A 17,774-nucleotide genomic window follows, 5' to 3' on the forward strand; every position below is an offset into this window, starting at 1 on the left:
TTTTTCAATGGTGTATTCCCTTGAAGACGCCATTGTCATATGCGGAGGATTTGCAGCTACTACAAGAAGAGTTGTGTGTATTGCGAGAGGAATTGAAGGTCATGCATGACAAGGTCCACCCCTTAGATCAGACAAAAAAATTGGTCAAGATAATGTTCATTGGATGGTGTTTGTTATGCACCGCACTTATCCTACTACTAACTATTACAATGGTCTAAACCAAACTGTTATGATGATGTCCTGTACCCATATTATCTTATTATGTACTACTGATGTAATTAACTTGATGCGTTGTGTACTATTTTTGGACAATCTTGAGTCATCCATTTTTCTAGTGTTAGATATATGTATGGGGTTGACTCTTGACTCTCACAACTATATGTTATTGGCTTAATAGTACTTTTATAATAGTATTGCCTAGTATTCTGTATTGTGTGAATGAAAAAGTACACAGGAAACCACATGATAATCTCCAATCTCTTTGATTTTTGTTTTGTTTTGTTATAAAGCTATTCACATCACAAGTCAAACCTTTTATCAATCAAAATCAAAACTTTACCATTCTATTAAAGATGATGTGTAGTGTTGCGTTGGCCTGTTGGGTAGTAGTCATTTTCAGATGTCATATTTAATGTGTAATATTAAGAAGACAATTTCCCTTAATTCTTTCGGTCCATCACAATCTCATAATTCACAAACAATTTAATTCTTGCAAACATTCCTTGAATCAGTTACTAGTTATTTACACAGCATGCAGAAACACAGTGGAAAGGATGGTTTCATGGCAATCAAGCTTGACATGAGGAAAGCCTATGATAGGGTGGAATGGCCTTATCTTGAAGCTGTGATGACAAAAATGGGGTTCAACGACCAATGGATCAAACTTCTCATGCTTTGTGTCACCACAGTCTCCTATTCCATTCTTGTCAATGGAGAACCAAAAGGCTTAATCCATCCGTCCAGAGGCATCAGACAGGGTGATCCTATCTCTCCATTCTTGTTCTTGTTGTGCACAGAAGGTTTGCATGGCCTAATCAGTAGAGCAGCAGCCCAAGGTGATATTAGGGGCTATTCATTATGTAGAAATAGCCCTCGGTTGACTCACCTACTATTTGCAGACGATAGCCTGTTGTTTTGCCGGTCAACAAACCAAGAATGTCAAAGGATTTTAGAGATCCTTGATACCTATGAAAAGTGCTCGGGGCAAAAAATAAATAAAAGTAAAACCACCATCTTCTTTAGCAGATCAACTTCAGAGGATAGGAGGGGACAAATTAAGCTTGCTTTAGGGGTTTCAGAAATAAAGCAATATGAAAAATACCTTGGTCTTCCATCTTTAGTTGGAAGAAACAAGAAAGCCAGCTTCAATTACATTAAAGAAAGGGTCTGGAGGAAAATCCAAGGGTGGAAAGAGAAACTCTTGTCACAAGCAGGAAGAGAGGTCCTAATCAAAGCAGTAGTTCAGGCTATACCTACGTACACGATGAGTTGCTTTAAGCTTCCTTTGGGTTTATGTTCAGAAATTGAAAGTCTCATTAGAAAATTTTGGTGGGGACAAAAAGGAGATAGGAGGAAGATACATTGGGTGAAATGGGATACTCTATGCCGCCCAAAATCTGATGGTGGTATGGGTTTCAAGGACTTAGCCCTCTTTAATGATGCACTTCTCGCCAAACAAGCTTGGAGACTCTTGCACCACAAAAATTCCCTCTTCTATCGAGTTTTCAAGTCCAAATTCTTCCCAAATTGTTCAATAATGGAAGCTACTGGTTCAGCCTTAGCCTCATATGCTTGGCATAGTATCCTAAAGGGTCGAGATGTACTGTTGAAGGGAGCTAAATGGAGAGTGGGCTGTGGAAAATCCATTAGTGTATGGCTGGATGCATGGTTACCACCCCTACACCATCCACGAGTCCTATCACCACAGGTTGAAGGCTTTGAAGAATTGAAGGTTTTTGATCTCATAGACCCAGAATCTAAAAGCTGGGATGAAAATCTGCTACATGGTCTATTTGTTCCTGAGGAGGTGAGTTTAATAAAGAGCATCCCATTATGCATCACCTCAGCTGAAGATACACTTGTGTGGCCATTCACTGCTTCGGGTGAATACACGGTAAAATCTAGGTACAACTTCCTAGTAAAGGTGAATTCAAATACCCAAGCTCAAGTACAATTGGATCAAGACAACAGGATTTGGAAGCTGATTTGGGGTCTCCGGATCCCAAATAAAGTAAAAAATTTCATTTGGAGATCATGCAGAGATGCCATCCCCGTGAAGAAGAATCTGAAGAGGAGACAAATCCTCCATGAAGATAGCTGCGATCACTGTCACCAGATGTCTGAAACCGTTCTCCATGCAATATGGGAATGTCCAACCCTTACACCGATCTGGGAATCTATATAGGAGCTCTATTTTCGCAGAAATCGTTCATTCCGAGACATAAAAGAGTTGTTACTCTTTGCCAATGAAGAGGAAAAAAATATAGAGCTGATGGCGGCAATAATGTGGACAATCTGGTCTCGTAGAAATCAGATTAGAGTGCAGCAACGTGACTACCCCATATCCCAGGTCGTTCCAAATGCTCGGCAAGCACTCTCTGTTTTCCAACGTGAAAACAGAGCTCAGCAATTTCCAGCTACGATGGTATCAAGTACAAACCAGGTTACTTGGATGCCACCACCTACAAACTCTCTCAAGATCAACTTCGATGGAGCACTTTTCAGAGATATTAATAAAGCTGGTTTGGGTGTTGTTATCCGAAATGAAAATGGACAGGTACTTGCTTCCCTATTGGAACAGATCCAATTACCTTTCTCCTCCGACCTGGTTGAAGCAATTGCAGCGGCAAGGGCCATCATGTTCGCTCAGGAACTCAGCCTCTCCGAATACATTTTGGAAGGTGACTCCAACGTAGTGATCAACGCTCTCAAAAGGAATGATGAATCCTTATCTTCATTTGGTCACATTCTTGCTTCGGCCAAATCCTTAACAGATGTCAGTTGTATTACTTTTTCCCATACTCGTAGAACTGGCAATACTGTTGCTCATAACCTAGCAAAACATGCAAGACATGTGATAGGTTTTAAGGTGTGGATGGAGGATGTTCCTCCACATCTCCATTCTGTACTGTTCGCCGATTATGGCTGACTTTAATGAAATTCATAGTCTTCTTTCTCAAAAAAAAAAAAAAAAAAAAAAAAAAGTTACTAGTTATTTAACTTATATCAATGCTTCATTCCCCATGGCTTTTTTTTTTTTTTTTTTTCCCTAATCAAGACTTGTCAAGACCGCTCGCTTATTTGGAATTAATAAATGGTTTTCAATATTATGAAGTTAAGAATCACACACCCCTTTGTTAAACCATTTGTATTTAATTATTTTCTTGTAATATGATTTGGTATATAAATAAAATATTTATCATGGCATTCTTATATTGCAATGCACGTGTAATGACATTTAGGTTAATTTGCACAGTTCCACCTCTGAAAACCAGAAAAATATTATTAAGTTCCAAAGTTTTGTGGTAGGAAGTTTTTCATGAAATATTATTTCTAATATTATATATTTTAGTAGATTTTAATTACTTCAACTGATAAAATTTATTATCGTTATATAATAAACTTTAATTTGAATTCTGCCTTTAAAAGAGTTATTAGCATGTTTGTCTGATTATAAAAAGCAATCAGCATTGAGTGAACGTCACGTGGTCAAATTCTAATCTATCTAAAAGGAATATATATATACACACGCGCATACATCTCTCTCAAGAATGGGGAAATAATTTTTAAAATCTAACTTATGTCCTATTCGTACAAAAATTATACTAGCTGACATACAAACAAGTGTCCTCCATCTCCTAAAACAAAATATCTACTGGAATTATATTAAAATCTTCTTAATTTGTTTTTGAGAAATGAAACATTTACATAAAAATTTAATTATTTTTATTTAACTCATTTCATATTATTGGAGTTCCTAGTGTATTGGGCAACTAGTTACACTCTTTCAATTTTTGGTTGCTTTTTAAAAATTGTTCATTTGATATAAAAACTTACAATTTATATGATAATGTCAATGTGACATTTCAATGAACATTTCCTAAAATAAGTTCATGAACCCGCCCAAAAAAACGTTATAATGGAGAAAAATAGAAAAACAATGTTTTTAACTACAAAACTGTGATAGACTATGACGAAATGGACACTTAATATCATTATAATATTCAATGGTGTAGCTGAATTAGCACCTTCCATGCATAAAGTGCTTGGAAATCTAGAAAAAAAGGGGTTCAAGTTACAAGATTAGCAGCATATTATAATTATTTCTATAAAAAAATATTTAGTAATGTAAACTATAAATTTTGAAAGTTTAGAAACTATTCCAGAACTTAAAAAACATACAATATTCTTCCATTTTAAATTAAAAGGAATTTAATCCTCTCAACTTTAAACTACTACTTGCAAAAATGACCATGTGTACATAAGCCTAACTTAACTTAAACAATACAAATGGTTCATAATTTTTGCATCTCAACTGCATCATTATCTATTGAATTGCCTTCACATAGCCTAGGAACTATATTACTAACCTTTATTCAGCACTTTGACTGTATCCCTGAACATAATAATTTCATCACAGTACCTGATAGGGTCTTACACCCATCTTTCCTTTCAATAGGAATGAGAACCATATCAAACCTCAAGTTCTATTAAATGCAAAGTGCAATACATGATGTGGATTTAATTTTTGCAAAGTCTAGTTCAAAATGCAAACATAGCATAACTAGCATCTATTTTTTGACACAACATATTCTTCAACAAAAACATGGTTAAAACTTAAAGTAGAGTTTGAATACTACAATATCCACAATTTTTACAGTCTATTCCCAAAAAGCTCAATCACGGTTGCATGTGTAATCTGCCCACATAGCAGCAGTTATTGCATCACGATACTCCGACATCGCTCGTTGTGCCCGAGCATTAAAAGCTTCTTCAGTGCCCCCACTGCCTACGCGTGCAGCTCCCGCTATGGTTGCATCGCTGTTACGCACAAATGATCCTTCCCACACATGGAACATTTCATCCGCCCGGTTATACATGCGGATAAAGTTGTGCAGTGCACAGCAAGCAGTCACAATCAGCTGTTGTCTAGAGAGGGAGAAGGAGTGCATCTCATTCAGGATCGGGAACCTCGCCTTCAACACGCCAAAGCAACATTAAATCACCATCCGCAATGACGAATGCCTATAATTGAACAACTCTTGCGGGGTAGTAAGCTACCGATTTGCACCCTGAAACTCTTGGGCATGGTAGCGTATGGACTTGTGTGGGGGGAGGAATGCATTGCCTATTGCGTACCCCGAGTCAACGAGGTAGTATGATTCTGCAATCAGAATAATAACCATTGGCAGTTAATGTTACCCAACACAACTATTTTTGAATGACAATAAAAGAAAAATTGCAAAAGGATTACCATAGTAAACAAACATATTTATAGAAGTGATGACCCTTTAATCAAGAACCTCCCCTGATATTTACATCTTTATTTATAAACATGTATAATTTAATTAATATCTTAAAACCATGAGGGATTACGGTTTTAGCTGACTTTACAATCACTAGTGACTATAAATACCAAACTTTTCAGCCACATAAACATCTCAGTCAACTCAACTATTTAGTATAGGGAAAAAAAATGGTATAGCCGTATAACGGTATAAGGCCAAAAAGAAATAGAAAAAAAAAAAAAAAAAAAAAAGCCCTTAATTAACCAAGCTCAAAGAGCAGATACAGATAAATTAGAATCTTATCCATCCTAGATAAAGTAGCTAGGGAACCCTCCCAACTAAACAGCCAAAAAGAAAGAAAATAAATATGTACGTAAAAACTCAAACTGTGGCCAGATTGGCAATTTGGCAGTAGATACCAAAACCCACAAACAAGTTAACTCCTTAACTCCTATCCACAACACAATAATGACACCACTTTCCATGAAATAACCTTTTTTTTTTCTCCTTCTTTAGAGTTCAAGGCAAACAGAATAATAGCCTCCAAGGCCCTTGATATGCTTTAGTCCAAAAGAGCTAGGCTTTCCAACATTGGTATTTCTCCTTCAATTTTCTAGTAAAATGATTTGTAGAGTAAATTCTTTTGCTATGATTATTAAAGCTCTTCGAAGTAAATAATATTAAGAATTTTGCATTAATATATACATATATATATTTATATAAGTTAAGATTTATAAGAGTAACCATCATAGATAATTATAAAAACCTACTAATCAATTTAGTTATAATATGAATTGATTTGTTACGAGGACAAGGCAGCACAATAAAAAATTCAAGAATGAAGAAGTGGCCCATAAGGCCTGGCCTAGAAAGAAGTTCAAGTTCTAAATTCCCTTAGATATCCAATATTGCCTACCAACAACAATTATAGTTAACCATCTCACTACAAAAACCCAAAAAATAAAAAAATAAAAAAATAAAAAAATAAACCCTCAAAGCTAAAGGCATGCTAAACGTTTCAAGAACCTAGACCAATCCCAAGTCCTTTATCCCAGTCCTTTGACATGAACTAGAAATCTGAATAGCATCAAGGGTCTGATCATTCCACAAACCAATGTTATTGTCTGAAGAGTGCTATTTTCTCTATGAAATTAAGACAATCATTGTAACGCCCCAAAATCATAAGCAAAAAAAAAAGTCTATTTAATCTGAATAATCCATAAGAAAATATTAAATAAAAGAAACTAGCAACCTTGAATCTCATCACAAAAGTTAGAGCTCTAATTCACCAAATACAAAACATCCTTAAAATAATTCTCCAATACAATATTTAATGCCATAAAATAATAATAAAATCCTTAGTTCTACAAAAATAGTTCATAACTTCTGTCTCCCAAGAATCTCTACTCCAGTAATCCCTCTAATGTATCTATAATGGGAAAATAAAAGGGGGGGGGGGGGGTGAGATAACTCAATATGTGGAATTCACTAATATTAGGGTGTGGGATCAAACCTTTCAAATAAATAATTCTTTCAACAAATTCACAACTTGTAACTCATCCATATTTTGTCATCAAATATTTCATGTGAAAGAAAATAATATCTTTATATTGTGAGCCATCATAATATATATATATATATATATATATATATTAATACCATCACATAAACAATTTCCTAGGCTTTTCTCGTGGTCAACGTTTACGCCCTGTTGACAGGGTTGTGATGTCCCCTTTTTGGGACTGGAACCTCCTTTCATCCCATTTCTTAAGGATGGCTCCTTTGGAACCTAAAGGTACACTCTCTTGCTAAGGAGCTTCCTTTTGGATCCTCAATAGTATGCTCCCTTGCTAAGGAGCTATCAAATTTGCACTGTCCCCTTTTGGGACTGTCCCTTGCTAAGGACTAGCTGCAGTATGATTGTCCCTTGCTAAGGACTAAATACCATACTGAGCTTCTAATCACGACTTGCCATAGGTTTTCAAAACATATACAAGATGCTCACATAAATAATCCATTCAAGATGCTCACAAAAATAATCCAATCATAATTCTCGAAAATATAAGGATATATCGCACATACAAGTTTAGATAAATTTAGGTTATCCCACAAGTTTTTCATAAACAAATAGTCAATGTGCACACCAAACATTTATAAAATATCAATTCATATATAAAATATCCACATGTTTCTTTGATATAAAATAGTTTAATAATCAACACCATTTTGGGAAAACCCCGAAAATTAGTAAACACCACTTACCTCTTAGTTGCAAAAATAAAAGAAATCAACCTCCCTTGAATCACAATAATTCAGTAGAATTAGAACCTAGCAACACCAAAAATAGGTTCATCAATACACAAATTTTCCTACTTAAAAAAATATGTTTTCACACTTAACGGTTTTATCCTAGACAATATTGATATATCCAAAATTCATCATTTAATCACTTAACTATCCAATTCACTTCCAGCTTTGATAAGATTTTTGGACTTACAATTACCGCTGCATAATCATATCTTTTGGCTCTACCTAATCAGATTTTGGCTTAAAATCATTGCTGCATAATCAGATTTTTGGGCTTAAAAAGTTGCTGCATACTCAGTGGCTTAGATATGATAAATTAGTATCACTAGATGCAGAGGTAAGTATCAAATAACATAATGCAGCCCTTTTCCATTAATATAATCTATGCATGAAACTTTAATGCGGCAGAAAGATGGACATGTGATCAACCTAATATATACCTTAATCTATCCATCCAATTGCCTAGTATTCCCTTGATGCCACCAAAACACAAGGAAGTTGCTGGACACGTATTGAACAAGGACAACGTGAAGATACATGGCGGATGGGTGGTGACATTTAGTGAGGCCATATACGGTCATATAATGTTCACATAACACCCCTTTTCTATCAACATAATCCTATCCTTAGATCCATAACAGCAGCCCCTATTTTTTATTATTATTTTTTGCTATTAGGTACGCCACTAACAGATTCTTCCTATAAGATTGGGAAGAAAAGCTAGCCATTGAGTATCACAATTTTCCTAAGTTTAGAGTAGAAGAGAGTCATACCTTTAGTCTCCACTCACAGCCACAGTGAAGCAAAACAAGGTTCAGTAGTGTGAAGCGGCTGAAGCAAAAGGAGGCACCACCAGTAAATACACGTGTAGCTTAAGAGGAAAAAGGCTAGGGTTTTCAAGGTCCATATATTTATTTATGCCACCTCACTTGGGCTTCATATTCCTTAGTATTTATCTTATTTTTAATACCTTGGGCCCAATATTAATTTAATCCATTTAATTATAGGCCTCCTATAAAATTTACGTATAATAATTTAATTGGTAACAAAATTTATGGGGTGTTACATTCATGTTCTGCTTTGATCTATGTACGAAATTCATATATGGAAATGTCAGTAACAAGTTGGAAGGTATTCATTGGGTTGCCTCATCAAAGAAATAATGCATTATACATTCTTTCTTAACATGTCAATGCAATTAATGTTACATCATGTTTCTTGAGCAGGTTTTAAGCAATTACAAGAATGAAGTAGATTTGGCAAATGTGTTGTATGCACTTGCTAATGGATCATAAAAAGAACCTTTGAAAGCATGCCCTTTTTTCAGTAATACTGCACTGTTTTTGAAATTTGAGAGGCCGATGTCACTTGGGCAAACTTTAGGAATCACGAATGCATTTTAGCTAAAAATTAAAAACATGATGCTATTACCATGGGACACAAAACCCATACAACACATCACATGCTTTAAGACTAACATGATGAGAGCTTATCCTTCTTTTTTTTTACCTCTAGGCGGCTAAGGAAACTCATAATCGGCATGTCTAAGTCTGTCTTGCATGACTCGTGAATCATTCGCACTCCCTTCCCATCCAGAATGCACATACGTAAACCTTATGTCGAAGTTGCATGCACACATCACGTTTTAGGTGATGTCACTTCGTCTATCTATGAATGCAGTGGTCCTACCGGATGGGGCAGAAGCACTTATGTGCATCCCATCGATGGCCCCCACACATTTCTGTTACAAAAATAGGTAGCTCTAATTAGGTTAATTCAACTTATGTACAATCAACTCTCTTTCACACTTCATAGGGGATTCTTTGAATTCTCTATTACATATTTTTCATATTTTAATCAATCAAAGTGATAATTTATCTAAGAAAAAAAAAAAAAAATCAAACCATACCTCAGACCATGGGTAATATTTCTCATTCCCTAGAAGTGAATGAGGAAGCTCAGCTGCATCAGCGTCGAGCCGGATGATGAGACATCTTAAAGCATGGATAGCACGTAAGGCACGCCAGAACCGCCTTTGAATGGTCTTAAGAGAATGTTGGAAGCGGTTGGTAGTTAGCCGGTAGTCAGCGTTGTGTTTGACGATATATAGCACTGTCCCAACGGCCTCCTCAACTAAAACAATACCAGTGTCCTCCTCTAATAGGTGTAGCCGCTTCAACTCATTACACAAGTGCCTAAAAATGGTCTTGTCCATATGGAATATGTCGTAACACACTTGGGGATTTCCTTCTAGTACTTCAATCACATATGACCTCCCACTCAGGATACTAGTGCACATAGGTTGCTTCATGTAGTACTTTTGCATATACTCTATACATAGCTGAACGTAGGCTGTGGCAATCTCAAGTTCTACCTCACTATCGTAGTCATCTGAATCGGGATCAGTCATGACTAAATCACGATTTGAATCGGTATCGGCCATAACTGAATCACACCTATGGGCAGCCAAAAAATTTCACATCAGCCACTATAAAGAAGTACATATATATATGTTGCTATATGTATATATATCTATATTGTTGTATGTGTGTGTATATATATATATATTGCTGTATCTATATATATAAGTCAGTATATATATAAATGAGTATATATGGCTGTATGTATATATATACTCAATTCCGAAAATATATATATGTCACCAAACAACAAAGCAATTGCATAAAGAAAGGAAGTTATGTTTGCAATCCACAACAAAGCAGCAACTTATGTTTGCATAAAGAAAGCCACAACAAAGCAGTAAGTTATATGTTTGCCTAAAGAAATCCATAAACAACAGACCTGATTTTGTGAACAAAGCCACAACAAAACAACAAGTGTTTGTATAAAGAACACATTTGACTTTCTAAAATATATATACGTCACCAAACAAAACAGCACAAAGCCACAACAAAGCAATTGCAATTTAACAGCACAAAGCCTAAAGCAAACTAATCCCATATGTCTTACATAACTTGCATAGAAGTTCAAAGCCTAAAACAAAGCAATCCCATATTTCTTACATAACTTGCATAGAAGTTCAAAGCATTATATAGTAATAATAAAGGAAGGTAGCATGCACACATTGTCCAAAATATAAACATAATACAGAGTTTGCCTATTCACATTAAACCAAAATAACTAAACTAATTAAGTTCCTACTAGCCCTTATAACAGCGCACATTCTCAACCACCCCCACAACTACTGCAATCCACCCCCAATGAACTCAATCCAAGCCCTTCTCCTATCGCCCGTCATAGCAAAAAAAACGGCTCTACTCTTGAAGTTATGAAGCTCCTGCACGACCTTGCAATATGTGACATGATCCACATTAGTGTACTAGTTGAGCAGTATTACAGCTTCTGTAACTGACTCACTATCATCCCCCACAGCAGAGTTTCCAGTTTTAGTGGACCTTTTTCCCCTCCGGTTCCTCATTTCAGTAAACCCCCAAACAGCTTCAGTCATGCTTTTAAGGGAGTGCCCTTTCTTCCTTTTTCCGCTTGACTGGGATGGTTTAGCTGGCCACTTTTCAGCTTGCCTCTGGCTTTGGGCTTCACTTGGTGTGGGCAGCTCCTCCACATCATCCAGACTATCGGTATTGAAGTTGACATGCACTCCCGATGATAGGAAGGCTGCATCCAGCTCTCTCTCTTCGTCATTGTTGGGAGCTGGTTGGCAGATGAAATTTGGAGGAAACCTGTGGTTGTGTTTGAATTGAAAAGCCTCCCCAACAGATCATACTATCTCAGCCCCTTTTTCTTTAACTCCTTGAATTTATGATTGACCTATTAACAACCATATATATTGGGTTAGATGACTTATTAATATAAAACCCAATACAAATTAGATGGGTAATTATAATAACCTTATAATAACCATCCACTCTTAGATACCAAAAACAAAAAGAGTAACATTGAGTAATTTACGCAAATGAATAATATAAATAAAATAATATAACTCTAGCACTCTATAGACCTGTGATTCATATTGTTTACACCTCAAAGACTCGGACCAAAAAGAATAGAGCATATGACATATTTGTAATCAAAACATTGACCAAGAATCATTATCTATTATGGAAAAAAGAGGAAAAATTTAACTAAAACAATTTATACAAAAACCTAAACAGCAATTAAACCCGTGACCTTGATTAAAGAGAAACACAAGCCGCTTGTTCAAATAGAAAGATAACAAGAAAATGCGTTCAAAATCAAATGGAACTCAGTCTGCGTGATATTCTTTACTGTCCTAATCTTTATATATAGATGGTACAAAGCCCAAAGAAAAGTGGTGGGTGTGGTAAATTGATAGCTAGCATAAAACTAGTCACAACGCATGAATGAGAATCCTTGCACAAATGAGATAGTAATTTAACTCAAGAGAGAATAACCAATATGATATAATGATAGGAAAAGATATATAGTTAACCATGAAAAGTTGGGATTACTACTTGGTCAAGTTGAGTTGAATTGAAACAATAATAAAATGACATCTGTCAAGTGGTATAAGCAGAATATCAAGAATATAAGCAAGTAAATTGGTCCCACTTTCCCAAACAAACAGTAATAGATAACTCCAAACTCACAATAACTGAGTAACAGTAATATTCACTCTTTCTATTTTTTTAATGGTTCACAAAACTGTAAAGATCACAATGATCTTGTTTTTGATCTTAAGCTATTGATTAAATTTAGAGTGCAGGTCTGTGATCTTTCATCTGTTAGTGAGATCAAGTCATTTGCATCAAGATTTTCTTCAAAGGATGTGCCAATTCATATATTGGTAAGTTTCCTTTTTCCCCCCTCTTCTCAAAAATAATGTAATCTTTACATGATTTATATGAATAATTTTTACAATCAACCCTCTACCCCACCAACATTGGAACCCTATTGTCTTTGAGTTTACAATTTTTTTTATATATAACGTTTTAGATTCCAAATGGGTAGAACTTTCTTGGAAAGTTTTTTATTTTTTGAAGAACTTTTTAGCTTTAGCTGAGGATAGGTTATTATTAAACCTAAACTCACCCAAGAGAGTGCCCACACTTTTGCTGTTAAGGCCTTTCAAACATTTGTTCATTGGTGGTTGGTGATTATTATGGTCAATTGGTCATGTTAAAATAGGGTTTCTTCTTCCAATTTATTTTTTCAATTTTTTTAGGCCTACGATTACTTTTTTGGTTTATCTTTTTAAAGTAATTTTTGTCAATATGACCAAAATAATGGCGATGACAAGGGGGTCACCTTTAAACCTAAACTTCAAGTGTTTTTGAGAAGAAATCTAATATATGATACTAATGAATCTCATAAATATAATCAATAGCCATTTTCAAGCCCTTCAGACTCCCTTCGATATTACCAACTATGCAGAAAACAAACTCAGAAAAGTCTATAAAAGATCACTTGTGTGTGGCAACAAACGCTTGAGGTCCATTTAAAGTTCATCTACATTAAATAACCTAAATGCCCATTATCTTTGAAATTTGGTACCATAATCTTTTTGAATATACAAAAATAGTCCCAAGTCAAACAGAAAGACATGCATCCAATACAACCATGTACAAAATTCCATATCCATTTTTTGTTTTGCTAAGAATTACACACCCATTTGACCCATTCAAGAAAACACCTACACAATTGATCTCTCATGTACATAGTACATCCATACAAACCTCACTAAAGGGAAAAAAAAAATGAAAAAGGAAACTTGAGAAAAAGATGGGAAATATATAATACAAAAATAGAAAGCAACAAAATAGAAAAGAAATCAAATGCTTATACACTTACAACATAGTGCTAGTCCATATGTATGAATTTTTGTTTTTGCCTTATCACTATCTTTTTTAGTTGTGAATACATTCAGTGTTTAAAAAATGGGCCATGCTAGTATGAACACAAGGTGGATTTCAACATCATTTTAATTTACAACCATAAACTATGCATATAGCTAATTGTAATAAATTTTGTTTAGAGTATGTTAAAGGACTTACCGCAAATGCAGTAGCCCAAGCTTCCTCATTGGTCGTAACCGTATTTGAAATGGGGTCTCATCCCATTCCTGTACGTGCGATGAGGTGGGAGAATGTGCGGTGTTGACCTTTCATTCATTGATATTTTTGTGTAAGTTGTGACTTGTAATTTTTATTCGCGTGCTTGACTGCTTGTTAAACTCATTCATAACTATTGTCCAAGTTCCAGTCTTGAACTGGCCTTGAGGTATATTCCCTTTCGCGTCCTCTTTTAACAAAATATCAATGAAGTGTTTCTCGACTACTTCAGGCCACTTCTTATCCTCAGAATCATCCATCTAAATAAATTTTGGTATACTTACATAGACTCGTCATTTGAAATTGTATGATATGGATTCAAAAACATTAACTTCCTACTCACTAAAAGACCCAACCAGCAGGCATATAAGAGAAAACTTAACAAAACTAAAGGAAAAATACATAGGTATGCATTGTATACACATCAGTTTATCATACACTTTTAGTGGCATTGTATATTTATATAATTGTGTGTATTGTGAGATCAGGAGGGGCATATTTATTATGACAGAGGGAACTATTTACTAAAAATAGCAGTTACTTATCAAGGCATAGGAGCATATTATAAATTTATAATTGAATATATGTTCAAAGGTCAATGTCATTTAATCTATCAAACTTTTGTTCTCATCAAACTAATCATACCATTGTCAGTACTTGCTAATATGAACATCAACCTATGGTTTAAATCCAACGCAATCTACCATATAAGAATCGATTAAAAAAATTAAGAAGAAAGTGTTCTACATTATGTTTTCAACGCAAACTGAAGATAGGACAGAAACATTAGCAATTCAGTATGAGACAACTCAAACCTGCACTAGGAGGGAAAAAAAAGGGGCCCTGTTTAATATGTTAAGTTTTAAATAAAAAATTTTAAAAAATAATTAAAATTTATTTATTAGATTATTTATTTAGTAATAATCACTTCCTTTTTTAATAATCAAGAAACTTACACACTACAGACAACATAACTTGACAACCACCACTACATACACATCAAACTATACAATAACACCACAACGACCATGACACAGTATCAATAACTTGACAACCACTGCTACATACACAACAATCTATACAATAACACCACTCTCAAAATAAATAAAAATAAAAAAACTATACAATAGCACCACAACCACCATGACATAGTATGAAGACAAACACAACAACAGGAAAGGTCACATAAAAAAACAATAAAAAAAATAAAAAAAAAATAAAAAAAAAAAACAGGAAAGGACATAACACACACAAAAATGATTGAACTTGAGACTTGAAAAGCTGTTAAAACAAGATGAGAATTGTAAGATTACAATTATGTTTTTTGTAAAGACACACACAAACACAGATATCTTATCATCAATGTGAAGCATTATATAATCTAGAGGTAATTACATTTTATGCATTTCTTACATATATTTCAAGAGGGCACATATGCATTTATGAACCCACTAAAAGTTTCTTATGCTGGGTAAGCATGAAGTCATCAGCCATTAAAATATATTACTGTTTTAATCCTTTCAGCAATCCAACTTCATTGCTATTGTAATATTACAAAAATTTAATGAAATTCCAAACAATGTCTCTTACAAAGTGGCACTAATAAAATATGAGGTAAACTACCTCACGAAAATATAATTTCAATCCTGCAATCTTGTTTAGAATAACCAATTGAATGGTTCAGACCAAAAGATATTTAGCCCAAAGTCAAAGCATTCCTCAACCGTTAACATATTATAGCATTCCACCTATTTTATCATGGTACAAAATTTAAAAGAAACCCATAGTTCCTTTTCTTTTTGGATAGGTAATAATAATTTTAATGAAGAAAGACGACTTCATCTACAATGGAAACAGAAGCCTAAAAATTAACAATAATAATAAAAAAATAATAATAATTATACCTGCTGTAACTCTTATAAAGTTACACATTTTTTATACAGTAAATATCTAAAAGATGAGACTTCCAGTTATTCAATTCATGATACATGCCATGAAGGGGGAAGATTTTAAGAAGTTGGAACTACGATCAAGAACAACACAGTCAGGCCAAAAGGCCAGACTCAAAACAACAAGAGCCTCCAAAGCGGTTAACAGCATTAGCAACACCAAGTTCAAGCAGGCCAACAAAAATCTTAGTTCCAATTTACCACATTCATTATGTCATCAACTTATAATTTAAAAAAAAAAATATTGATAATAACTTTAACATCTTTTTCAATAATAAGACGAAAAATTCAAATAAGTAATAGTAAAAGAGAAGAGTGGCTCTGTGGAAGGAAAATGAAGAATCCTTTCTGCCATTTAATAAGTTCTTATAAAATTATATGTATATTCAGGTTTTTTTCATAGTTTGTCATGACAAACAATTGAAGCAGTTTCTGTTTCTTATACTGTATGTTAAAATTTTTGGAGACATTTGCAGGGGATGGGAACCCTATATAATAGTTGAAGTCTCTCTCTCACAGAAACATTTATACATACTCCCTTTCTACTTCAAGGAAAACATTAAATCTCAAACCATAACGCAGAGGCCACAAAATGAAGAGAAAATGCATGACCTAGGTATAAAATTATAACAGCACAAGCACACATGATTCACTATAATTTTGTCAAATGAAACTTACACTTACACCTACTGATCTCAAGTTCACATCAGCAACAACACAGAGGCCAGAAAATGATGAGAAAATGCATGACCTAGGTACGAAATTTTAACAGAACAAGCAAAACTGATCATTAACTATAATTTTGTCAATTGAAACTTACATTTACACCTATTGATCTCAAGTTCACATCATCAACAACACAAAGACACAAAATGAAAATATTTTTTCAATTAGCTAGGTACAAAATTACAACAGAACAAGCAAAAATAGACCTACCAGTAAGGGAACACAGTGAGGGGAGGAAGCAGAGGACGAAGTCGAGGAGGAAGCAGATGCTCTGTAATGGATGAGAGAGGTGGATGAGGATGAGAGCAAGGGTTCCATCTGAAAGAAGATGTGGGATTAAAAATTAGCCCTAACCTGGAAAGCAGTAAACTGATCTGAAATTGAATGGGATGTGAAAGAAAGCTGCAACAAGTAATTAAGAAATTGAAATATTTACCTGAAAGCCCTTCGGACTGTGTGAGAATGCAACAATTTTCCTTAACAACAGAGCTTCATAGGTGACGAATTAATTGTGAGAAAGGGATTACTGTGATTGATAGGGGTTATTGGTGATGCAGTGTGTGTAGAAGACGCGTGACCTTCGGTTCGGTTGATTAATGGCGTTGGGCCCATGAGGGGTGAGGTGGAATGGCACTGGGTGAAGGGAGGTATGGAGGTGGGTGGAGAGTTCCGGGTTCACTGCAACTGTGTGATCTTTGTAACAGTAGAGAGGATTTGGGGCGTGAGAAGAGACGAGAGTAATGAGAGGAGACAAATGACCAAAAAAAACTGACCAGGTGGGCCCCGTTTGAATCTCATTTTTATTACCGAAGTGCCACTGGAAAACAATTTTGTTGTTTTAAAATCTGCTCCGACTTGATTTCAAAACACGCTGTTCAAACATGGTTTTTGGAGCAACAATTTTCAAACAACCCAAAACACAGTAGGTTGACCAAACGCGTTTTTTAAAATTTTGGACACTAGTGTTCAGTGTTTAAACACTGAACACTGTGTTTTGGAAAGGGTGACCAAACGGCCCCACAATCACTCAAAGAAACAGCGGGAAGTATCCATCAAAAGAGAAAGACAATGGTGTCCTTCAATGATTTTCACTTGGACAAATTATCTAAACTCATATCAGCAAAAATGCAAATTAACCAAAAATCGTGTGGGCTTATATCTACTATATTTTAAAAAAAAAATTAATTATTGAATCCAAATTTCTTTACAATTTTTTATCGCTGAAAACTATGTCT

General features: G+C 34.8%; 2 protein-coding genes and 2 long non-coding RNA genes across 4 annotated transcripts; 1 reads left to right on the plus strand and 3 right to left on the minus strand.

The window, feature by feature from the left end:
• The first annotated feature begins 2,491 nt into the window (after window positions 1–2,491).
• LOC126728490 (uncharacterized) lies at window positions 2,492–3,148 on the plus strand. The gene has a single exon (XM_050434300.1). It carries the CDS (start codon window positions 2,492–2,494, stop codon window positions 3,146–3,148), a length of 657 nt encoding a protein of 218 aa, XP_050290257.1.
• A 3,646-nt stretch (window positions 3,149–6,794) lies between these two features.
• LOC126729131 (uncharacterized) lies at window positions 6,795–8,680 on the minus strand. The gene is made up of 3 exons (XR_007656520.1): window positions 8,588–8,680; window positions 7,770–7,835; window positions 6,795–6,936 (listed from the first exon to the last, which is right to left on the minus strand). It is a non-coding gene; the product is annotated as an uncharacterized LOC126729131 (long non-coding RNA).
• Window positions 8,681–9,459: 779 nt separating this feature from the next.
• LOC126728491 (uncharacterized) lies at window positions 9,460–10,257 on the minus strand. Its single transcript, XM_050434301.1, has 2 exons — window positions 9,724–10,257; window positions 9,460–9,555 (listed from the first exon to the last, which is right to left on the minus strand). The coding sequence occupies exons 1-2, from the start codon at window positions 10,255–10,257 to the stop codon at window positions 9,460–9,462; spliced, it is 630 nt and encodes a 209-aa protein (XP_050290258.1).
• Window positions 10,258–10,798: 541 nt separating this feature from the next.
• LOC126729132 (uncharacterized) lies at window positions 10,799–17,552 on the minus strand. The gene is made up of 3 exons (XR_007656521.1): window positions 16,976–17,552; window positions 16,750–16,857; window positions 10,799–11,603 (listed from the first exon to the last, which is right to left on the minus strand). It is a non-coding gene; the product is annotated as an uncharacterized LOC126729132 (long non-coding RNA).
• Window positions 17,553–17,774: the final 222 nt, after the last annotated feature.

This window comes from Quercus robur, chromosome 5 (genome assembly GCF_932294415.1).
Source record: "Quercus robur chromosome 5, dhQueRobu3.1, whole genome shotgun sequence".
Lineage (NCBI taxonomy): Eukaryota > Viridiplantae > Streptophyta > Magnoliopsida > Fagales > Fagaceae > Quercus > Quercus robur.